The sequence below is a fragment of the Papio anubis genome, chromosome 11, assembly GCF_008728515.1.
Source record: "Papio anubis isolate 15944 chromosome 11, Panubis1.0, whole genome shotgun sequence".
NCBI lineage: Eukaryota > Metazoa > Chordata > Mammalia > Primates > Cercopithecidae > Papio > Papio anubis.
Window position 1 is genome coordinate 101,597,156 of NC_044986.1, and position 24,634 is coordinate 101,621,789.

At 44.1% G+C, this 24,634-nt stretch overlaps 1 protein-coding gene across 18 annotated transcripts in view; it reads right to left on the reverse strand.

Annotated features, from left to right (window-relative positions):
* KIAA1217 (KIAA1217 ortholog) overlaps positions 1-24,634 on the reverse strand; it is a 499,018-nt gene that overhangs the window by 22,048 nt on the left and 452,336 nt on the right. For all 18 annotated transcript variants that reach the window (XM_009214094.4, XM_009214098.4, XM_009214096.4 and 15 more), the window contains 5 exons: positions 23,679-23,845; positions 11,803-11,978; positions 4,831-4,958; positions 3,236-3,383; positions 50-491 (listed from right to left, as the gene is read on the reverse strand). In XM_009214094.4, coding sequence (XP_009212358.2) covers positions 50-491; positions 3,236-3,383; positions 4,831-4,958; positions 11,803-11,978; positions 23,679-23,845 — 1,061 coding nt within the window. The remainder of the gene's footprint in view (positions 1-49; positions 492-3,235; positions 3,384-4,830; positions 4,959-11,802; positions 11,979-23,678; positions 23,846-24,634) is intronic.

Below are 24,634 nucleotides of genomic sequence, written 5' to 3' on the forward strand. Positions count from 1 at the left end.
TGTATCAGACTCCTTTATGGGGTTATGAGAAATGGAAATAGGACTCTACCTCGATAGACACTGCCCTGTTCTTGGCACTCACACTGTGGATTTCTTCAATGAACAAGCTCTGCATGGCAGACCCATTCATGGGTGTCTGTGGGGACTGCGGAGCCTGCAATGTCTGCAGGGTGGGGCTTACTTCCTGGGGGACGGCGGGGGAGCTGGCCACATGAGGCAAGTTCTGAGCAGGGTTCAGCAGGGCCACGGAGTGCTGCGAGGGCTGGATGGCCACAGGGGAGCTCTGTGCGTGGTGAACCGTCATGCCGGACAAAGGCACCACTTCTGACTTCGCATCGCCAGGGGCACCTGTGCTGTGGAAGGGCTGGCTGGAGGTGTGGGCTGCCTCCTCCTGGCTCTTCAGGACTTCTGCGGCCGTGGCCTTTTCCATAGCCATGTACTGTGCGGCTTGGGCTGCGTCCGTGCCTTTCAGGAGCCCGTCAGTCACATGTCTAGGAGAAACCATGCACAGCAGCATTAACCCTCATGCCACTTTCTCATGGTAGCATACTTGCAAGCTATGTCATCCCAAAGCCAGGTGAGAGTCACACATCCCAAAGCTCAGAGTAGCTGCTTAGGGACCTGTATGGAAATATCCCTTTCTGCTGTTGCTGTTGTACTCAGACCCTTGCCACTCCATCATTGTTTGGGGGTGGGTAGAAGAAAATGAGCCATGAGTCTAACATCAGCCTCTCTTAACTCCTCCACCACCCGATTCTGGCCTATGCAGCCCTCAAATACGCTTAGTTCTAAGCCAAAAGTTTGCTTATTCCCTCCTGCTTTCACTGCCAAGCATCTTGGGAGGGCAGCCCTCACTCTAATTCCTTCTGTTTGCTCTTCTGTATCTCAGCCTGTTGCTCACTGGCTTCCCTACCTGGATTCAGCCAAGTCTTGCCACAAGGTACACAGTGACTCCAAGTCTAACAGTCGTGTTTACTCCTCAACTTCCTTTGGTGTTTGGAGTCATTTGAAGCTATATATCCCTCCCCACCTCACACATGATATAGTGGAAAAGGGTGTCTGGTGTCAGATCTGTGTTTGAATATCAGTTATTTAATATTGTATATAACGTTGAGAACTTTGCCTCTTTAAGCCTCAGGTACTTTTGCATAAAATGTAATGATGAAGATGGAGATGACGATGGTGACGCTAATGACTTCCTCAGGGCCTGTTGTTAGGACTAACATTAAGATTGTAAAGTTATGTGTGAGACAATGTCAAACATGGTACTTGACCTCTAATTTTTAATTAGGCCCTCATCCCCTTTGTATTATATTACTTTTTTTCATTTGAACAAAACCATTGCATTCTATAACTCTTCTGCTACTCACTGCTCTTTCTTTTGCTGTTTACTTTTTTTTTACCCCAATCCCTTAGATTCTTAAAGATCCCCGAGGATTTGTTCTCTCCTTTCCCTATCATTCTGCCTTAACCATCTCTTCCATTTTCTTTTCTTTTCTTTTAAGAGACAGGGCCTCTCTCTGTTGCCCAGGCTGGAGTGCAGTGACTCAATCATAGCCCACTGCAGCCTCAAACTCTTAGGCTCAAGAGATCTTCCGGCCTCAGCCTCCTAAGTAGCTGGGACTACAGGTGCACACCATCCTTCCTGGCTCATTTTTAAAATAATTTTTTGTAGAGATGGGGTCTTGCTCTGTCACCCAGGCTGGAGTGCAGTGGTGTGATCATAGCTCACTGCAGCCTTGAGCTCCTGGGCTCAAGGGATCTCCCGCCTCAGCCTCCTGAGTAGCTGGGATTACAAGCACGCACCACTGCAACCAGTGATCGTTCCCATTTTCAATAATCATCTTCATGAAGGTGACTTCATGCTCTGTCTCCCAAGCTGGAGTGCGGTGGTACAACCTCGGCTCACTGTAGCCTCCACCTCCTGAGTTCAAGTAATTCTCCTCCCTCAGCCTCCTAAGTAGGTGGGATTACAGGCACGCCACTGTCTATAATTCCTACGGGAATTCACTATGTTGGCCAGGAGGGTCTCGAACTCCTGACCTCAAGTGATCCACCCACCTCGGCTCCCAAAGTGCGGGGATTACAGGCGTGAGCCACTGTGCCTGGCCAGTGAAGGTGCTTTTGGCAACACAAATTTTGCATGCATATGTGTTTTCAGTGAGTGTGGAGTATTGGAATTTTCTTTCTTCTTTTTTTTTTGAGACGGAGTCTCGCTCTGTTGCCCAGGCTGGAGTGCAGTGGCCAGATCTTAGCTCACTGCAAGCTCCGCCTCCCAGGTTTACACCATTCTCCTGCCTTAGCCTCCCGAGTAGCTGGGACTACAGGCGCCCGCCACCTCACCTGGCTAGTTTTTTTTTTTTTTTCTTTTTTTCTTTTTTTTGTATTTTTTTAGTAGAGACTGGGTTTCACCATGTTAGCCAGGATGGTCTCGATCTCCTGACCTCAAGTTCCGCCCGTCTCGGCCTCCCAAAGTGCTGGGATTACAGGCTTGAGCCACCGTGCCCGGCCTGAAATTTTCTTTTCAGTGAAAGTCCTGAATTTCTTTTGGTCTTTACTCCACTGTGGCCTCTTTGATGAGCAGGTTTGCCTTTAGTAAGGGAGCCTGGCCCAAGCCACTCAAAAGGCCTTGTTTCTCTTTTCTAGGCAGGACCAACAATCTCACAGATACTCCTTCAGGAGGTCACTTAAGAAAGACTTTGTTTACTTCTATTACATTTCTTTGAACTGAATTTATCTATGCCCCTGAAGTGAAGGAGGCGAATAAACTATTTCAATTTTTCAACTTCAAAATATTATTTTAAAAAACCCACCTTCAAATGATTTTTTTTTTTTTTTAAAGAAATGGAGTCTTTCTCTGTTGCCCAGACTGGAGTGCAGTGGCTCAGTCATAGCTCACTGTAACCTCATACTCCTGGGCTCAAGGGCTCCTTCTGCCTCTACTTCCTGAGTGGCCACCACAGCTGGCCTTTCAGATGATTTTAAAACAATGTTTATTGTGTCTATTAATTTTAAACCCTAGGATGGGCTCCACCTAACAATCCGGTGTAGAAGAATTAGAACCTCAAGCCATGTTGCAATAAAAGTTCAAGCGTGAGAAGGACTTGGGGCTTTTCCTCAGGACACTGGATATGTCCTGGGAGCATGGTGGAAGGCTGATGTCCCAAACCTCCACTCTCGCTTTCCCAGCACACCCCTCCGCAGGCCACCCCCAGCACGGTAAGGGCCCGGTCACCTCCGCAGCAGGGTCAGGATGTCTGTCATGCTGCGCACACGCTTCAGGAGACTGTCCAGCTTGTGTGGCTCCTCCTTCAGAAACCGCACGGCCTCCACTTCTATGCGCAGGATGGCTCGCATCTTGTTTTGTAAGGTTGGAAATTCTCCTGCAGGCCAAACCAGCAGGTGAATTGGAGGAGAAAAAGCCAGAACGACAACCCTCATCCCGCACTCCGATACTGGACAGAGAATTGCAGAGTTCACAAGCCACAGGGTGGCTCACACATCTTCAGGTGGCAGTGGGTTAAGAGCACAGAGGAGCATTGGAGAAAGTCACCTTGGGCAAGGGTAAAGCTCCTCTAGGCCTGTTTCCTGTCTGTGTATCTGGGATAAAGCCAATAGACCATTAGGGTTATTATTATTACTTTGTAATTTGACTGATTGATGGGGTCTCTCTCTGTCACCCAGGCTGGAGTGCAGTGGCATGATCAGAGCTCACTGGAGCCTCAAACACCTGGGCTCAAGCGATCCTCCTGCCTCAGCCTCCTGTAGAGCTGAGACAATTTAGGTGCTGCACACCACCATGCCCAGCTAATTAATTTTTTTTTTTCTTTTTTTGAGATGGAGTCTCACTCTGTCACCCAGGCTGGAGTGCAGCAGCATGATCTTGGCTTACTGTAACCTCTGCCTCTTGGGTTCAAGTAATTCTCCTGCCTCAGCCTCCTGAGTAGCTGGGACTACAGGTTTGCGCCACCACACCCAACTAATTTTTGTATTTTTAGTAGAGATGGGGTTTCACTATGTTAGCTAGGCTGGTTTCGAATTCCTGACCTCAGGTGATCTGCCTGCCTCGGCCTCCCAAAGTGGCATAAGCCACTACACCTGGCCAGAAAAAAAACTTTTTTTTTTGAGAGATGAGGTTTTGTTATGTTTCCTAGGCTGGTCTTGAACTCCTGGCCTCAGGCAATTCTCCTGTGTTGGCCTCCCAAAGTGCCAGGATTACAGGCATGAGCCACCATGCCTGGTTACAGGATTTTTATTTTATTTTATTTTTTGGGGTTTTTTTTTTTTTTTTTTTTTTTTGAGACAAGGTCTCACTCTGCCACCCAGGCTGCCAGGCTGGAGTGCAGTGGTGCAATGATGGCTCACCATAGCCTTGACCTTGCAGGCTCAAGAGATCCTACCACCTCAGCCTCCTGAGTAGCTGGTACCACAGGCATGCACCACCACACGTGGCTATTTTGTTTGTAGAAATGGGGGTCTCTCTATGTTGCCCAGGCTGGTCTTGAACTCCTGGGTTCAAGTGATCCTCCCACCTTGTGTTTTTAATGAGTTTGGCACATGCATCCTGGTGCACTGTAAGAGCCTAGCAAATAGAAAGTGTTACTGGAATCATTTAGTGTGAAATCTTACAGCACCCACTATAATATCAGCACCAGGAAGAGGGGGATGTTTGTGCTCTGGGATATCCCAAGTGCCCAGAACAATGCCCGGCACATGTAGGTGTTTAATAAATACTTGCATACATGAATGAATCCTTCTCTACGTGGCAGATTTTTAAACACCCCAGGAAAGATAGTTCAGACTCCTCCCCTGGCGCAGCACAAAGCTTACCTTTCAGGGTAGCTACAGCCTCTCCCACTTGACGCAGGAGGAAAGCCCCGTCTTCCACGTCTTTCAGAGTAACCAATCGGCTGGCTGCCCTGGAGTCCTTCAAGTCTTCAACAAAGTCTTCCAGCTCGCTGCGGGAGCAAGGACAGCAGCACAGAGAGCTGAACACCGGGCCTCACAGAGGAAGTGCCCAGTGCCGGTCTCAGCCTCTGATTCTCTATAGAGCCCCAGCCCCTCCCGTGCCCCTCCCGTGCCCCTCCCCTGCCCCTCCCCTGCCCCTCCTCTGCCCCTCCCCTGCCCCTCCCCTGCCTCTCATGTGGTGGTGGTGGAGAGGGGACGCTCATCTTTAACAGTGGCTGGGAACATTTCGTAATGGTGTGAGGCAGAAACAAGGAGGTTTTTCCAGGGAATGTTCCACATTGGCCCAAGGGACGATTGTGCCTGGCTAACAGAGGACCCAGTCTTTATATTCAGTGGTGCTGATGCTAGCAGAGGGACGGAGGGAGGGATAGGTGGAAGGAGGGGGGGGGGGGGGGGGGAGAGAGAGAGAGAGAGAGAGAGAAAGACAGAGAGAGAGAGAGAGAGAGAGAGAGAGAGAAAGACAGAGAGAGAGAGAGAGAAAGAGAGGGAGACTGACCTGTGGTGCAGTAAAACGAGAAGCCCACATTGATTAATATCAGGCTTCTCAACTTTAGCATTTGACATTTTGGGCCCGCGTAATTCTTCGTTGTGGTGTGAGGAAACTGCACGGTAGGATGTTCAGCAGCCCCCTGGCCTTCATCTACTCAATGCCAGTAGCAACCTTGCCTACCCCAACTTGTGACAAACCAGAATGTCTCCAGACCCAGACACTGTCCAATGTCCCTGGGGAAGGGCGAGCAAAATTGCCCCTAAATGAGAACCTCTGGTTTATACTGATTGTCCCATCAACAAGGATGAGCGCTTTCTTCTCCAGGCTACCAAGAGAAGAAATGACTGCAGAAAACAAAAATGACGACAGATGTGGTGTCTGTGGATAGAGGGGGATGCTAGCTCCAAGAGAGGGAGATCGAGGTCTCACCCTTGAGAAAACAGTAACCTCCTTGGGCACATTACTAACCCCATCCTAAACACCTACACATCTAAAAGAGAAAAATCTCTCTCGAGGAAGCAGGGAAAAAGAACTTTCGGAAACGCAGACCGTTTCGGAAATGGCGACCACTAGGGGGCGGTAAGTGAACAGCGATCCCACCTCCTGGAGCCCGGAGTGTGGAGCCAGCATCCGAAAGAGAAAAAGGAATGCACGGCGTCATATGCAAACAGATGGCCCTCGAAGGCCCTTTCCACTTAGGTGGGCAAGTGGATAGAGCTCTGGGTCACATGGCAGCTGCGGGAGGGGTTCAGGCAGGATGCCACATGTATTCAACAGGATCCCAGGGAAAATGACAAATTCCTCCACTGCAAGAAGTGGGATGGAGTTTTTGGTCATGTCTTTCATTCTGTTATGAAAAATAAACCAAAATTGCTTGTGGTCATTTCAGATGAAATGATGCTACTTCAGGACCAGAGGGGGAAAGCCTCATCTGCTCATTGTCCACGTCTGTGAACTATGGAAAGGGGCTCAGTGTTCTGTGAACATACCCGCGGGAAACTTCCTACAGCTATTGCATTCTTGACAGGAAGAGATTGTGCCACCCCACTGAAGGGCTCTAAATATGGTAACTTCGTGTGGAAAAGTTCTTTTCCATTGCATAACCAAACAGAATGACTTCCCTGCATTGACTGGACACAGTGTCCAGTCCTGCAAAGCTTTGCTGGAAGAGCTAAGACACAAATATTATCCTGGTTCCGTTACCAACCAACATGTCTGTCAGTGTGTAATTAATACTGCAAGGGACTGTCAGCTGACTCAAAGTCAGCCTGCCTAGAATTCTGTTTTCATCTCTTCTATACAATATACCTCTTGGATTTCACAACCTTGCATACAGAGGCTCTTAAACTTCACAGCTTTGTGGAATATACAGAAATGTATATGGATACGATGGTACACAACAATGTCACTTCTATGCAAATGTTTATGATACCTATTTTAGATAAAACATTAAAATTCAAATTTATTAATTCAAAAATGTAAGAGAGACATGGGGCTAAAATGAATGCTGGAAATACATTTTTGACATGGTAATCAATATGACTTTTGAAATACCAGCTTCGCTCCACAGAATGTCACATATTCATAGATGTTACAGTTTATAGCATTCTATTTGTTTAAGTTGCTTTTCATCCTAGTGTTGTTAAAAAGAAGCACCCAGTTTGTTGGAATATATTTCACCTGACTATTATTAGAAGACCAATTATTATTTTCATGTAGAAATTATCTAGACCCAATTTCTTTTCATAGTTTTATTTTTTATTTTTAGACAAAGTCTATCTCTGTCACCCAGGCTGGAGTGCAGTGGCCCGATCTTAGCTCACTGCAACCTCCGTCTCCCGGGTTCAAGTGATTCTCTTGCCTCAGCCTCCTGAGTAGCTGGGATTACAGGTGCCCGCCACTATGCCCAGCTAATTTTTGTATTTTCAATACAGATGGGGATTCGCCATGTTGGCCAGACTGGTCTCTAACTCCTGACCTCAAGTGATCCACCCACCTCGGCCTCCCAAAGTGCTGGGATTATAGGTGTGAACCACTGTGCCCGGCCCATCGCGTCATAGTTTTAGACCCAAATTTAATCTCTCTGCCTTCTGAATGGCTCGCCAGTAATTCAACCTAACATGAGTTGAATGTAAGTCTCCACAAGGAGGCTTATATTCTAGTGCTTGGAAGAAGAAGGACAAGGAGGAAAAGGAGAACGAGGAGGGAGAGGGGAAGGAAAGAGGGATATTGCTGTTCTGGTACTCCAGAGTTGAAATTCCTGGCATTTAAAAAATAAGCTCTTTTTAAAAATCGACGCATACTAGTTGTGAGTTTTGAGGTACATGTGATAATTTAGTACATATAATTTGTACAGATCAAATCAGTGTACTTGGGATATCCGTCACCTTAAATATTTGTCTTTTTTTCATGCTAGAAACATTCTAGTTCTTCTCTTCTAGCTATTTCCAGCTGTCTTTTATAACCTGCTCTCTTGTCATTCAGATCTAGACATCCAATCAGTTAATCTGCTTTATACCTTATAGAAGGAAAATTTACACTACCATTATTAAAAGGATATATATGTATATAGTTATTTTTAATTGCTTTTTTTTTTTAACAGGGTTTTGCTCTGTTACCCAGGCTGGGATGCAGTGGTGTGATCATGCAGCCTTGACCTGCCAGGCTCAAGCCATCCTCCTACCTCAGCCTCCTGAGTAGCTGGGACCACAGGTGTGTGCCACCATGCCCGGCTAGGGTTTAGTTTTTATTTTTAATTTTTATTTTGTAGACATGGGGTCTCCCTATGTTCCTATGTTGCCCAGGCTGGTCTTGAATTCCTGGGCTCAAGCGATCTTCCCACTTCAGCCTCCGAAAGTGCTGGGGTTGCAGGCAAGAGCCACTGTGCCCAGCCAAAAGGATATATATTTCAAAAGGTGTTTTAAAGAAAAATTTTGAGAGCTAGTCGTAGGTGGTGAATACCATAGGACATTTTGCATTTGACTTCATTCTTACTTTCACTGCTTGGTTCAGGCCTCATTGCCTTTTGCCTGACAGAGACAGTAGCTTCCCATATGGTCTCCTAGTCACTGATCTATTTTCCCCTCAATCAGTCCCGCACATGATCACCAGAGGGACCTCGCTCCAATACAACTCTAGCTTTGCTACTTCCTTGACCAAAAACAAAAACCAAAAAAACCCAAACACTCAGTGTCTTCCTCATCGTTCTAGGCAGTAACTCTCAAATGTGAAGGTGCTTCAGAATCACCAGCTTTGTTTGTAAACTGCAGATTCCTAAGCTCCATCCACAGAAATTGTGAATCCGGGGTTGAACCCCAGAACTTTCAAGAAAAGCCAGAAATCCAGATTTCTCTTAAAGAATCTTCCAATCTCTGTAGGCACAGCCCAGACAGGCATCAAGCAGGTACGTGAGGCCTTGAGTATGGTCTAAGATACAGGAAGTCAGTGTGCAAATGAAATGGCACTCCCCAAATATGGGATGTGTATCTTGCACCCAACTCTCCTGCCTAACTGGACTGCTACCCAGTTCTCCAAAGACATCTTGCATTTTCCAGGCCAGAAACTTGTTGGTTTGCAGGGTTCTACTGCCCGGAAGTCCTTCCCTGTCTAGCCTCTGCTGATGCAATCTCCCCATCTTCGAGGCCATCTCAGTTGAGTTTAGCCATTTCTTTCTTTTTTTAGAGATTGGGTCTTGCTCCAATATCCATGCTGGAATGCAGTGGCGCAGTCATAGCTCAATGCAGCCTTGAACTCCTGGGCTCAAGCGATCTTCCTGCTTCAGCCTCCTGAGTAGCTGAGATTACAGGTGCATGACACCACACCTGGCTGATTTTTTATTTTTAGTAGAGACAGGGTTCTGCTATGTTGCTCAGGCTGTTCTTGAATTCCTGGTCCCAAGTGATCCTCCCACCTCAGCCTCCCAAACTGCTGGGACTATACGTGTGAACCATTGTGCCCAGCCTAACAAACCATTTCTGAAACTACTATGTGCTAGATACTGTGTGTGGCCTGTAGGTCATACAAAGAATGACTTCATTCAGGTTAAGTCTTCCTGATCCCTGGGTTAGTCTCTCTTTTGTGTGGGTAAAACTGGTACCTGTAAATTCTGTGTTTGGGGCTATACTCCTATTTATCAGGTTGGCTTTGCTAGACTGAAGATTCTTAAGGGCTCTTTGCATATCTTACTCATCTGTGGCCTTCCCACAAATCCAACCAGATAAAGCCCTCTTATGATATGTTCGTTCCATTACTTTTTCTGTCTCATTCCTATGCTAGGCTGTAATCTCAGAGTATTATTGAGATTAAAGATGACTTTTCTAGGCCAGAAGTGAGAATTATTTCAGCTAACCAATAAACACAATTTTTTAAAAAAAGAAATTTACTGCCCGGGCACAGTGACTCACGCCTGTAATCCCAACACTCTGGGAGGCTGAGGCAGGTGGATCACCTGAGGTCAGGAGTTTGAGACCAGCCTGACCAATATGGTAAAACCCTGACTTTATTAAAAATACAAAAATTAGCCAGGTGTTATGGCATGCACCTGTAATCCCAGCTACTCAGGAGGCTGACATAGGAGAATTGCTTGAACCCAGGAGGCGGAGGTTGCAGTGAGCTGAGATCATGCCACTGCACTCCAGCCTGGGCAACAGAGCAAGACTCCATCTCAAAAAATTTTTTTTTCATAATTTTGTTGGAAAATTTATATAAATGTTATTAAAAGGATATATGTTTTTATTTTTATTTTTACTATTATTTTTTGAGACGGAGTTCTGCTCCGTCGCCCAGGCTGGAGTGCAGTGTGGCACAATCTCAGCTCACTGCAACCTCCCCCTCCTGGGTTCAAGCAATTCTCTTGCCTCAGCCTCCTGAGTAGCTGGACTATAGGCATACACCACCATGGCCAGCTATGTTTCTTTGTATTTTTAGTAGAGACAGGGTTTCTCAATGTTGGCCAGGCTGGTCTCGAACTCCTGACCTCAGGTGATCCAGCTGCCTCGGCCTCCCAAAGTGCTGGGATTACAGGTATGAGCCACTGTGCCCAGCCAGGATATACATTTTAAAAGAAGTTTTAAAGAAGAATCTGGAGACCTAGTTTTAGATAATTGGGCTGTCACAAAAACATTTCAGACAAATAACAGCCTTACCAACTCATGGTGGGTGATTAACTCTGCCTATAAATGTGTGAACTAAGTAGAATTTTGGAAGCTATTTTGAGATGTGGATGAACAGCGGCCTGATTTAATTTATTAGGAAAAGAATAACTCAAATTGAAGTTTTTTTTTTTTTTTTTTTTTTTTTTTTTCTCCCCTCTAGACCGCTGAGAGGGACACTCTAATTTTAATCAAACACATTAGGTTGGTATTCAGGGCGATATGAGCCACAGCTCCAACAGGAGATAGGTGATTGAACACAATGCTTTCCATCATGGAAACCTCTTCTCATTATGGCCATGAGAAGAGTTTGCAAATTGTTCCCTTGCAATCCCAATTTGAGAGATTTAAGTTTTCCAAGAAACAAGAGAATTATCAACACTGGAGAAACCCCTCAAAATTACTATTCATTATACTAAAAGGTGAGATAGTTCCATGATAAATCTTCATTGCATACCAAAATATACAATTACCATAAAAGATGTGCCTGCCTGCTGATGGGGGAGTAATAAAATTCTGCTCATTTCAATAGTAGGAATTGATAGATGCTTTCAATAAGAACCTTAAATAACATTCATAACAGCTAAGGAAGCATCTTTCATTCGGGATCAGATACCCTTTACATTTAAATTCTTCTTTTGCGATTTTAACTACAGTTGAATAATAGGAAGATAATTTTAGTGCTGTGTTATTTTGCCCATTAGTTTTAATTTATTGAGATGAAATATAGCCTTCCTATTTGTCACTGGGTTTTGCCATTTACTCCTTTTAATTTTGTGTATTGCTGAGCCCTGGAGGAGAGAGTATGAAGCTGCAACTCTCTCTCTCTGTTCTTTTTTTTTTTTTTTTTTTTAAGATAGGATCTCCCTATGTTATCCAGGCTGGTCTCGAACTCCTGGACTCAAGCAATCCTCCCGCCTCAGCCTCGCGAGTAACTGGGACTACAGGTGTGAACTACCATGCCCAGCAATGCTGCAACTTTTAAAGAAATGCAGTCACCTGAGGACCACTGAATTTCCTGGGCCTCCATGGAAAGGTGCTGAAGTGTCCACATATACCACCATCAGCAGAACTCTAACTTATACACAGTAGGTGCTCAATAAAGAGAGGGCAACTGGGAAGGACCTCCTTCTTAGCAACGATAATTTTCCTTTGCAGGTGAAACAGCTCAACATGCAAGTGACTGGCACTCACCACAACTTCTTGATGATCCTCTCTTCCTCATGAAGATATTTTTGTCTCTCTTGCTCCACCAGGACGCGCTGTCGCTGCACAGGATCCTCCAGTCTCTTCATTGTTTCTATCACTTTGCCACTGATTTCCAGCTCGGCCTTCTTCATCATCGCCCTCAGCAGTTCCTGGTTCTGCAGCTGTGAACACAGAAAATCAACTTCAGTGGGCTCTGCCTGCATGAAATGGAGGTGAGTAAATGCCTTGAAGTCTTCAGAACACTTTGGGTAGACAGCCCTGTGGCTGAATCTTTACTTATTTCAGTGAGAAACGAAAGGGAGCAAAGACTGTACATAATGTGGCTTCTTCCACCAACATCTGAATTTTGGCAGCCAACTGACAACCAGACTGCCTGCAAGACAAAGGATCCTTTTTCTACTCTGGTCAATGCATCACGGACAACAGGCATAAACTCTCATTGACGTATCTTTACAGGGAGCAGCACAGGGCACCTGCTTGGGAGCCAAGAAGACTTTGGGTCAAATCGCATACTCTCTCCCTAGCCCACTGTGAGACTTTGGGCCCATTACTTAGACTCCCTTGGTCTTCGTTTCCTTACCTCTAAGGATGGGGAATCCACTTTCCTTGGCCATTCTTGAGGGCTACATGAAATACCATATGGTATAGAACGGGAACTCAACACATGGTGATTTGGCTATGAAATATATCAGTATCAGTTCAAAGAGGGTCCGTGTCCTTCTCATTCATATGATTCCACGTACCACGTACCACAAAATCACAGACCCTTAAAACATAGGACTTTAATGTTGGCAATGATAATGATTCTAGATGAATCCAGGGTTCTTGGCAATTTATGAACTTCTCTAGATTGGAGGTAGGCTACCTGTATACAGAAGCTCACAATTTCCAAACAGTTTCCAGAACATTCTTGTTTCTCATCCCAGAGAATATAGGAGGTGGGAGCTTTATTCAGGCTTCACAAGAGTCTAGTTGAACACTTGAGTCCCTGGAGCAGAACAATTTTCTAACAGCAGATCCATCAAGTGAATTCATTCAATCAGCCTCCACAACAATAATGATATTATGCCTAGTATATCATCCCTAAAGTTCCACTGAAATATCATTTAACAAATTTCAATGGTTTCCTTTGTTTTCCGGTTTCATGAACTAGTTTATTGTCTCATGGGGGTGATGATGTCTTTGTCAACTGTCCATTATCCATGTAAATTGAGGGGAAATGCAATCTGACCATGTCACCACCTGCTGAAAACCACATCATGCCTTCTGTTTTCTCTGAATAAAGACAAAACATTTCAACACAGGCCACAAGCAGAACCACCATTAGGTCCCAATATCAGCACTGCATGGTGATGAACTGGCCTCCGGGGAAAGACTGCCTGGGTTCAACTTCCAGTTTTACCACTTAGTAGATGTGTGACTATGGGCAAGCTATTAACCTCTGTGTCTATCCAAAAAAGGGGTAGTAATATCTCATAGCCCGTAGGTTGGTCATGGAGACTCAGTGAGACAATAAAATAAAGTGTCTGTCTCCAATCTAGACCTGAGCACATACCAGCCATTGCTATCAGGGAGTATGAACTAGTGGGTGGAGCCTGGCGTTTTGTCTGGGAGGGAACCACATAGAAATGTACCACTTTTGGTTACTTTCTCTACAGGACTCATGATCATGGTCTCACACCACTTTTGCTAATGTCTTTTTATCGCAGTCTTAAAAACCAGTCAGTCACTATTTTGCTAAAAGGCACCTTTTTTTTTTGAGATGGAGTTTCACTCTTGTTGCCCAGGCTGGAGTACAATGGCATGATCTCGGTTCACTGCAACCTCTGCCTCCTGGGTTCAAGTGATTCTCCTGCCTTGGCCTCCTGAGAAGCTGGGATTACAGGCATGCACCACCACACCCGGCTAATTTTGTATTTTTAGTAGGGACGGGGTTTCTCCATGTTGGTCAGGCTGCTCTCGAACTCCCGACCTCAGGTGATCCGCCCACCTCGGCCTCCCAAAGTGCTGGGATTACCGGCAGGAGCCACCATGCAAGGCCAAAAAGTGCCATTTTTAGAGACTTTGTACAGAGAACAACATCCTCCTATGCTCTCTCTGGCTACAGCCCATTCTCCAGGCACTGGGCAGACTGGTCCCTTGCCTTGTGGCTAATCTCCCTCCCTGCATGCACCTAGCACTCTGCTCCAGTCATACATCATTTCAGTTCTTCATAGGGGCCAGGCTCCTTTTTTGTTTTTTGTTTTTTCTGAGACAGAGTCTCACTCTGTCATCCAGGTGGAGCGCAGTGGTGTGATCGCAGCTCACTGCAACCTCCGACAGACTCCTTTTTGCCAGGCCTTTGCACCTGCTATTCCCATCTCCCAGAATTCTCTTTCCTCCACCTGGTTAATTTCTGCCCTCCACAGAGTCTCTGGTACACTGTGTCTGGCATATTAGCAGAAAACTCAAAATACATCTGTTGAATGAATGAACTGAATGAATCAGTAACATTGGTAAGAACAGGCAACAATGAAGAATCCAAAATTCTTCTCTAAATGGTTGAAACCTGCTGTGACCCATGGGCTCAGATAGGTGTTGGGATCAGCTCTTCCATGCCTTGTCTTGCTCTCACTGCAGGGATGTGGCAGGGCTACAGGTCGGCACTGTTCATATTGGTCAATTAGCCACACACAGCAACACCATGTACTATTAAGATGATTCTCTCAACTTCAGTCCCTGTGTCTAATCCCACAGAGCTCCTGCCTTTGAAGGGGAGGGGGAATGAGTGATGACAGGGATGTGAGGGGAAAATGAGTAGATAATTAAAGGGGTCTAAGAGTGAACAATGCCCGGATCCCAACTGAGAGATTCTCATTTTACTGGTCTAAGGTACTATCTTGTTGCCGGGAATTTCTAAAACTCCTCAGACGATTTGATTTACCACCAAGGATGATTTCATGGCCTAAGAAAAGGGCTTTTGAATAGACAGATGATGTCACTGTGCCATGGGCTATGGGGCACAGCAGGGCACCTAACCCTCCTGCCCAAATTTTAAAACGAGCTTAAGTAAATCTGGGGTCTGGTTAGATAGTGGATATTAACACTGGATATCACGCTAGACATCATTGGTGAAATATTTGAAATTCATAAAATTGAAAGGTGGGAAAAGTGAGGCCCTGAGAAGTCAAAGGACATGTTCAGGGTCTGCTTGGCAATTATAGAGCACAGTTAGGAATAGAACCAGGTCTTCTGAATTCAACTCATCAATTTTCCCAGCACCCCAAGTTGTTGTTCTAGCAAGGCAGGGAGTGTGCCATTCTGTTCACAGCTACAAGCTGTGTGTGGCACGTGGTAGGTACCCAACACATACGGTTGACACTTGAACAACACAGGTTAGAACTGCATGCGTGGGTCCACTTATATGTAGATTTCCTTCCTCTTCTGCCACCCCTGAGACAGCAAGACTAACCCCTTCTCTTCCTCAATCTATTCAATGAGAAGACGATGAGGATGAAGACCTTTATGATGATCTACTTCCACCTAATGAATAGTAAATATATTTTCCCTTCCTTATGATTTTCTTAATAACATTTTCTTTTCTTCAACTTACTTTGTTGTCAGAATACAGTATGTATTTGAGACAGCAGGCATGTGAAAAAAACAAATACAGTATATAATACCTACAACACACAAGACGTGTTAATCAACTATTACTGGTAAGGCTTCCACTCAGCAGTAGGCTATTAGTAGTTAAGTTTTGGGGAGCCAAAAGCTATGGATTTCTTACTGCGTGAGGGGTCAGCACCCCAATCCCCCTGTTGTTCAAGGCACAACTGTATTTGCTTTATGAATGAATCGCAATATAATGTTTCTGAGAAGGATAAGAACATACCGGAAGAATACAACTGGGCATAATGTTTAAACGCAACTAGACTTACTCCACTAGAAGAGGAGGAGAGAGAAAGACTCTGTTTCAATTCTAGGCTTTGTTATCCTCCTGTCTAGAAAGCGGGGCCTTACAGGATCCTGCTGAGGGTACTAAAGAGGGAAGCTGTCATAGCTCACTGGCTGGCATGTGGGCAATGAGGAGTGAGTCGTGAATGAACAGGGTCTACACAGGTTCTGTGTCTGCTTTCCCAGTCCCCCCATCCTCCCTGCCTGGTGTTCTTGCCACTGTCTCCAGGCTGCAGGACAGTTCCTGCTTATCTGAGCACAGTGTAAAAAAGTGCTAAATATAGGATGTGGATCACCATCTTTCTCTAAATGCTTCAAGTCAATTAGTTAAGGGAAACTCAAATTGTTAAGTTGGTTTTTGCTTAAGAGGTGATACCTGCATTTTAATAGTTAAAATCAATTGTCTTGAGGCACAAAGTTTACAAACAATAAAACATATCCATCTTAAGTGCACAGTTCAATGAATTTTGACAAATGTATACACTGATGTAACCACTGCTGAAAAGACAGCTAAATATTTTATCACCCTAAAAAATTCCTTTGGGATCTTTTGCAATCAATCCCCAACCCCCAGCCCAAAAAACCACCAGTCTGCTTTCTGTCATCATAGATGAGTTCTTTGTGTTCTAGAACGTTATAAAAATGGAATTATATAACATGTATTCCTTTGTGTCCAGCTTCTTTTGTTCAGATTATTTTTTTCTGAGATCCAGCCCTGTTGCTGAGTTTTTCAGTGATTCATTCTTTTATTGCTGAGTAGCATTTCATTGTACAAATGGATATAACAAAATTTTAATGTTTGTGTACATTGACTTGATTCTTGTGATCTTGCTCAAGTCACTTATTTCTTTTCTTTTCTTTTTTTTTTTTTTGAGATGGAGTCTCGCTCTGTCACCCAGGCTGTAGTGCAGTGGCACGATCTCGGCTCACTACAAGCTCCGCCTCCCGGGTTCACACCATTCTCCTGCCTGAGCCTCCCGAGTAGCTGGGACTACAGGCACCCGTCACCACACCCAGCTAATTTTTTAATGTATTTTTAGTAGAGACGGGGTTTCACCATGTTGCCAGGGTGGTCTCGATCTCCTGACCTTGTGATCTGCCCGCCTTGGCCTCCCAAAGTGCTGAGATTACAGGCGTGAGCCACCGTGCCTGGCAAGTCACTTATTTCTAGTAGCATGTTTTGTAGTTTTGTAGATTCCATTTAATGTTACACGTATACAATCATGTCATTTGTGAGTAAAGCCAATTAGACATTTTACTTTTCCATTTGCGTGCCTCTCTTTCTTTCTCTAGCCATACAAACCTTGCTACAATCTTCAGTACAGTGTTAAACAGATGTGAGTGTAGGTTTCTTGGCCTTGTTCCTGATTTTTTGGGGAATGTGTTTAGTGTTTCACCATTAACTATGTTTTCTGTATGTCATTCACAAATGTTGTTTATCAAGGTAAGGAAGCTTCCTTCTACTTCCAAAGTGCTGTTTTTATCATTGATGCTAAATTTTGTTACGTGCTTTTTTCTGCATTTATTGAAATATGATTTTTCTGTTAATAAGGTCAAATACATTGATTTTTTTTTCATATTAAAACAGTCTTGCATTCCTGGAATAAAACCCCAGGATAATGTATTATCCTTTTTATATATTGCTGGATTCAGTTACTAATGTTTTCTTAAGGATTTGTTACATATATTTTCATGAGGGATATTGGTTTGTGGTTTTCTTTTCTTATAATATCTTTGTCTGGTTTTGCTCTTAGGGTAATGCAGGCTTCATATACTGAGTTAGGAAGTATTCTCTGTTTTCTAAAAGAGTTTCTTTCTTTCAATACTTTAAAGACGTCATTCCACTGTTGTGACTTGCCTTTTGTTTCTGATGAGAAGTTGGCATTAATTCTTAATTATGATTCCCTGTATGTAATGGGTTTTCTCTCCACCCCCAGCTGCTTTGAAGATTTTTCCATTTATCCCTGGTGTTTAGCAATTTGATTACCACGTGCTTTGGTGTAATTTCCATTGTGCTTACCATTCTAGGGGTTCATTGAGCTTTTTTGGTCTGTGGATTTACAGCTTTCATCAAATTTGGAAAAAATTCAGTCATTACCTTTTTGAATATTTTTCTCTTTCCACTTAAGCTTTTATTAATATTGTCTCACTGGTCACTACACTTTAATTCATTTTCTTTAGTCTTTTGTGTCTCTATACTTCAGTTTGAACAGTTTCCATTGCTGTTTTCAGAATGACTGACATTTTGGACAGTGGTTAGTCTTCTGTTAAGCACATTTGGATACTGTTTTTCAACTCTTGAAAGCTCCACTTGGATATTTTTTATATCTTCCATTTCTTTCCTCATTATATTCATGTCTTCCTTTAAATCCCTGAGAATAATTATAATAGCTGTTTTGAAGTCCCTGTTGCTGATTTCATTATCCCTGCCACGCCTGGTCGATTTCTCTTGACAACTTTTCTTAAGGTTATAGGTCACATTTTTCAGCATCATCACATGTCTAGTAATTTTTGAGTGGATACTGGGCATGGAGCTTTCAATTTTGTTGTTTTCCTTTACAGATTTTGGATTTTCTCTGGTCGACAGTCCAGTTACTTGTGGATCAGCTTTGTCCTTTGAAGGCATTTTTAAAGCTGTTAGGTTAAATCTAGGGTAGTCTTTCCTCTGGGGCTAGTTAAGTCCTAAGACTGAAGCATAGTCCTTCTCCGAGCTCTACAAAATGCCCGGGTGCTCAACAAGGCCACTTCGCTTTTTGCTTTTCAAAACATGAACATCTCCCAGGCCTGTGTGAACTTCCGGAACTTTTTGACTTACAGCCCCCCACTTAGTCTTTGCCTGGCTGATCGGCTGCTTTCATACTGTACATGCTTGGCTTAGCATTCAATAACAGACCCATTTATTGATGTAGTTCTTTCTCTGCAGAGCTTTCTTGTATGTGGTACTCCAGTCCACCAATTCTAGCTGTTTCAGCTCTCTAAACTTTGGTCTTATCTCCTCAACTCACTGTCAGTGCCACACTTGGGTTTTTCCTTCCTGCACCAAGATTTGAAAAGTGCCTCCAGGCAGAAAGCTGCGTCAGTTGTAGGTTTTTTTCCCATTCTCCTAAGGATTACAGTCCTGTCTAATTTCTGAAAACATTTGTTTCATACATTTGCTTATTTTTCAGTTTTCTAGTTGTCAACAGTGGGTGGCGGGGGGCAAGTAGAGTTGCAGTTATTCCTCATAGCAGGAAATCTAATTTATTGAAAATGCCTTGACATTTTTATAAGCACTCTTAGACAGAAACAATGCTCTTGTCCATTAACATTTTAATTGGACCAAATAAGTTATCCAAATCACTTCATGGAAAAACTAGAAAACTGCCTAAACCTAATTCCACCCACCTGAAAACGGGCCGATATCTCACATACTCAGTTTTGATTTCTTAGGTAAAATCTAAGACTGTCAGTCTTGCCAACAATGGATAATGTAATTGGACTGATTTTGCTGTCTAGCAGTGACATGGAACAGTGGTTATACCACGAATCAGAAAGTTTCAGGAGGAAAGCCAGACCTCAGAATGACTCCCGATCCCACCTGGACCCACTCCCTCAGGCTTCAGGGAACAAGGTAAGGGATGCCTGGTCACAGCTATATAACCTATATTATTGGGGTACTGTCTCCCCATCTTAGAAAGCCTCTTGTAGTCTGAAGATCTGACCAGAGCTTGGTACATTGTAAGCAGCCTAATCGTCAAGCCCTGTACTAGTTCTGTTTATTACTTCTTGGCAGGGGAAACGGGTCTGTTGCACGTGGGAAACTCCAACATGCTTTTCTCGGGGGTTCCGCATTCCCATGACCATTGTCACGCACCTCAGAAGACAAATGAGACCCTGGCATATTTCCACGAGGTGCTATCTTTTTAAAAGACACATTAAGGAAACTCTTGAATTTTATCATTTCAAATACAAGGGCTCTATGCACTACTATGTTTATTTTTTATGTTGATATTTTACCTTCTCCTTCTCTTGGAAAGAGATAGTAAATTCTCAGGAGTCCTACAAATGTAATGCTAAGTCCAGAACAACCCAATTTTTTATTTATCAGGAAGCAGAATAAAGAGATTGGGTCCAAGGAAAAAATTGTGGGGATGAAAATAGTTGGAGGTCTCCATTCTCTCTTTAGGCCAAGTCTTATCTGGCCTCCAGAGAACCTGTACTATCTCTTCCAGAAGCTTCTCTCTCTCTCCTCAACCGCCCACAGGGAGGGGCAGAAATGCAGTCACTTCTGTGGATATGGCATGACTTTGGTAAAATCCAAGTACTGTGGCATTCTGGGAAAAAGATGTTCATTATTTAGAAAAAGTGGGCTTTTTTCAAAATGACATCAGGAAAGGTAACAGGCAAATATAATCATCATTGGAGGAGAACATCTGTTAGGTACAAAGCCTTGAGAAAATCCTTTCTTGTTGTTGCTAGCTAATTACAGACCCAACTGTTACTTGGGAATGGGAATATCATGCTATAAAGGTTCTGTAGAGCTCTCATACCAATTGTAGCTAGCAGAGAACATATTAGATTTGCCACTGGGAATGAGGTGCATTGTCTGAAGTCAAGGCTTTAAGTCATTGGGAATAGTTGACTATCTCAACATTTCCAGGAGGTGTCTTCATGGACTAAGCATTCATATTACCTGAGAGCAGGAGTTTTTACCCTGGAATGTTCTAGAGTCACCAGTGCCTAGCCTCCAGTCCATGCCAGTGAAGTCAGACTCTGGCCGTGGTGCCTGAGCACTGGCATTTCTGTTAAGGGTTTCAGGTAATTCTAATGAGTAGCCAGGATTGAGAACCGCTCTTGGACTGATAACTCCTGTGAAACTGGAGAGCAGAAGATAACATGGACAAGCTTTTAGTGGTTCCCTTGATCTTCTGCTTAGGTTCCCTTTGTCCCTTTGAAATCTACCCAACCCAATGTGTCTGCAACAGATTTCTGTTCCTGAGAATAATCCATCAATTTTGGAAATGAAATGCTCAAATAGGATATGCTCTACAGTCTAGGATTTTCCAGTGATTTAATTATCTAATTACTGGAGCTGGCTGCCAAGCACAAATGGTTTTATTCCGTTTCACTATTTTATAACACAGTTCAAAGAACATTTGAATTTCTAATTCAATTTTTGTTCTTTTGAGACTAGTCTATAGTGTTTCGTATATCTCTAATGATAGCTCCATTATTGGACTTATAACCACTGTGGGACTGCTGTTCATTTGTGGTATATAATACTGCACATGTTGAAGGAGAATTGGTTCCGAGATAGCTTAATTATTCTAAACTGTTTTTGTCTTATGTAGACTCCCATGATTGAAAAGACAGAAGTTTGATGGGGAAGAAAGCTGAATGAGACCCAGGGAATACAAAGACAGAGGTAGAAACAGTAACAGCCAGGTTAGGAAACACCATACTTATTTTTCCCCGTGAGTCTGCACTTTAGAACTGCCCAACCTCCCAGGCTCAAAAGCACATTTGCTCACTGTTCTTTATTCCCAGAAAGCCAGAAAAGTTGAGTAGTTCTGGAACAATAAAGAAACTTGTGTGGTTAACACAGCATTCCCAGACCTTGACCAAAGACCTTCTTTGTTTAAGAAAACTGCTCTTTTTCACAAAGCTGCACAGTTCAAGGGTTGCGAGGAGAGACAAGTGTGGGAGATCCGTCCCAGCCGGCCACAGCACCAAACTACACCCGCCACTGATGGGGTGATGCTGTAGCTACAGACATCAAGATAGCCTTGGTATCAAACTCACCTCTAACGCCTGTGAAATTCCCAGGGGAAGTGTGGCATTTATGCTAAAGCAATTCCATCCCTGTCCCCAAACCGACAAATGCTCACTTTTGAGAGCAGTTAGGTATTTCCATACAAATGATTAATATGTTTTTCTTACAGGGGTGCAATGAGGAAGTAACAATTTCCAAACGGCCAGCAGATGGTGCCAAAAGGCAGGAGCAGTGAAAGGAGGGGCTTAACCTCCAGGAGCCCCAGGTAAGAAAGAACTTGGGAGCTGACGGGCCTCCTCTGAACTGCAGTTGTGTCCTTTGGCCTGCAGAGTACTTAGTAATCGGTTTTTAATTACTTTCCAACATTTTAAAATGGTGGTAATTCATGTAAAATCTATGTCTCCAGATTCGCTTGAAATATTGAAATATCTAGAAACACTGGATACTAATTCTAAAGGTTAAGAGCCAGTTGGAACTGAGTGGCTACCAGCCTTTAAAGGGGCCAATTTACTGTGGTCTCTCCTCCGTTTCACTTACAATTGCTGCCTGGACACTGAAGACATGTAACTTTGTCACCCCTGACACAACCCAGCCCAACCTGTACACTTCATTTCATTGCAATGTGTCTTTAAAATTGCAAAGCGAGGAGAAGCTAATGCAAAGGATGGGACCATCACAGATGATGCGATTTAATAGGGTATTTAAATGAATTTGCATCGGATGTCCAAGGTATCTGGGATGTTGCCTAAGAGACAGAGTAGCCTTTGGAGGTCTGAGCATTCGCTCTTCTAGCAACCCTCATGATCTATGCTGGGACCTCGGGGCAGGTCTCTCAAACCAGCTGCCTTTCAGTGTGTTTTCTGGTAGGCAGAGGGCAAGGGGAAATTGTTTTCTTAGCCTTCATTAGGTGGTTAAACAACATAGGGCTCGTGCCATCGCTGTGTTGAAGAAGAACTGTGATTGGAAGCCTTTTTCCTATTAGAGGAAAGGGCTCAGGAGGTTGCATCCCCATGGCTGCTCCAGGATCCTGGATACATTTATCTTTTTTTTTTTTTTTTGAGACATAGTCTCAGTCTACTGCCCAGGCTGGAGTGCAGTGGTGCTATCCTGGCTCACGGCAACCTCCGCCTCTCATGTTCAAGTGATTCTCGTGCCTCAACCTCCCCAGTAGCTGGGATTACAGGAACACACCACCAGGCCCTGCTAATTTTTGTATTTTTAGTAGAGATGGGGTTTCACCACGTTGGCCGGGCTGGTCTCAAAGTCCTGACCTCAAGTGATCCACCCGCCTCGGCCTTCCAAAGTGCTGAGATTACAGGCGTGAGCCACGACACCTGGCCGTATCTTCTCGCAACATTTGGATTATGAGCGTCTGGAAGTCAGGGAGGATGTCTGTATACAGCCTAGGCGAGCACTGTATCCTCAACACCTAACCTACCAGCCAGGGCAGGGAGGTGGGAAAAGGTGCACAGAGCAAATATGTGGTCTCATGCAGAGACGTACATCTCTACCTCCTTATTACCCAGGACCAGGAGACAGCTTATTCTGCTTTGGCAGATTTATGGGATTTGTTGACCAAGATTCGTGACCTGAAGGGTCACTTACCCTGATTCCCGTAGAGTTCATACATTTCTTAACAATAGAAAAGAGCAAGGAAAGGATGGATCACAGTATCTGAATGAAATGCAGATGTTTTTCTTAACAAATCACCATGGTGGTTTTTTTTCCTTATGAATTCATCTTCTATTCTAAACTCATAGTTCTAAATACATCACAGATCCTTGCAAAAAAATGAAAAAAAAAAAAAAAAAAAAGCTTGGCTGACTATCCACCTTTGTGCCTGTTCAGTGTGGAGGAGGATGGAGCCTCCAGGCTGTCAGAAGGCAGCCTTCACTGGCTGTCGGCATGCTCTCTGGGGCCCCTCTCCTTTCAGCTCATCTCCAAAAGCAAATGCCCTAGAGTCTGTTCCTGCGTAACGCACACATAGCTTAAAGAAGTGGCTACAGATTGACTGTAGTTGCAATGGAAGGCTCTAGACCTGGATTGCGTGTGTGAGAGAGGAAGCCACGCTGTTACGGTTCTATATTTTCTAGGTCTCATGGAGCCCCTAGGAAAAGGAAGGTAGGAAGAGCTCAGGGCAACCGAGACAGAGGCCACCGTGCATGAGGGATACCTGGAGCTGCCGCATCTGCTGGAGCTGGAGCCTGAGTTCCGCCACGCTCCGCCTCATCTCCAGCAGGCTCATGTGGATGGCCGAGGTGCCTGCAGGTGGAGGCTGGCTGGGAGGCACTGTGGACTCCAGAGCACTGAGCGTCTTCCCACCAGACACATGGGGAGTTCCTGTGAGAAAAGTGCATCAGAGAACTCAGAAGGCCACAAAGGAAAGTCTAAGCTATGCATCCCATCCCAATGCAGATGACTGGTAGTTCTAAAAAGGCCCATTTCTCTCATTACAAAAAAAAATGCATATATATGAATCATGCAGTGTTATAGTATGCAGTGTTATAGTATGCAGTGTGCAATAATCACATTCTAGAAGTTTAGTAAGGAAGTGCCATAGGAAGGCAGGCCACAGAGCTGTCTCTGCTCCCATCTATCTGTTGACTGATTGATCTATCAATTGATCAATCTTGTTTACGGTTTTTTAAAATTATTTAATTTTTTTTCTTTTCTTAACCTCTGGAAGAAGAGCCTGTTTAAACACACAGGTTTGCATAGAGAAAAGCTTAGAAGTGTATAAAATAAAGTGTTAATGGTATCTCCAGCTGTGGTATTCCAATATAAGGTGTTTTTTGTTGTTGTTGCTGCTGTTGTTGTTTTTACTATTTTTTATTTTTGAGAACAGGGTGTCACTGTATTGCCCAGGTAGGTCTCAAACTCCTGGGCTCACGCCATCCTCCTGCCTCTGCCTCCCCAAGAGCTAGGATTACAGGCATGAGCCACTGCACTCAGCCACTTTTTTGTATTTTTAAAATCTGCATACTGAATATCTGTAATTTTATAATAGAAAAAACTGATTTTAAAATTCCGAGACCTAATATAGAGTGCTTATGTGACTATTTCCTGGATGGCAAATGTAACCTAAGGACGTGTAACTTATTTCTGGGCAGAGATTCGGCCAATCGCCAA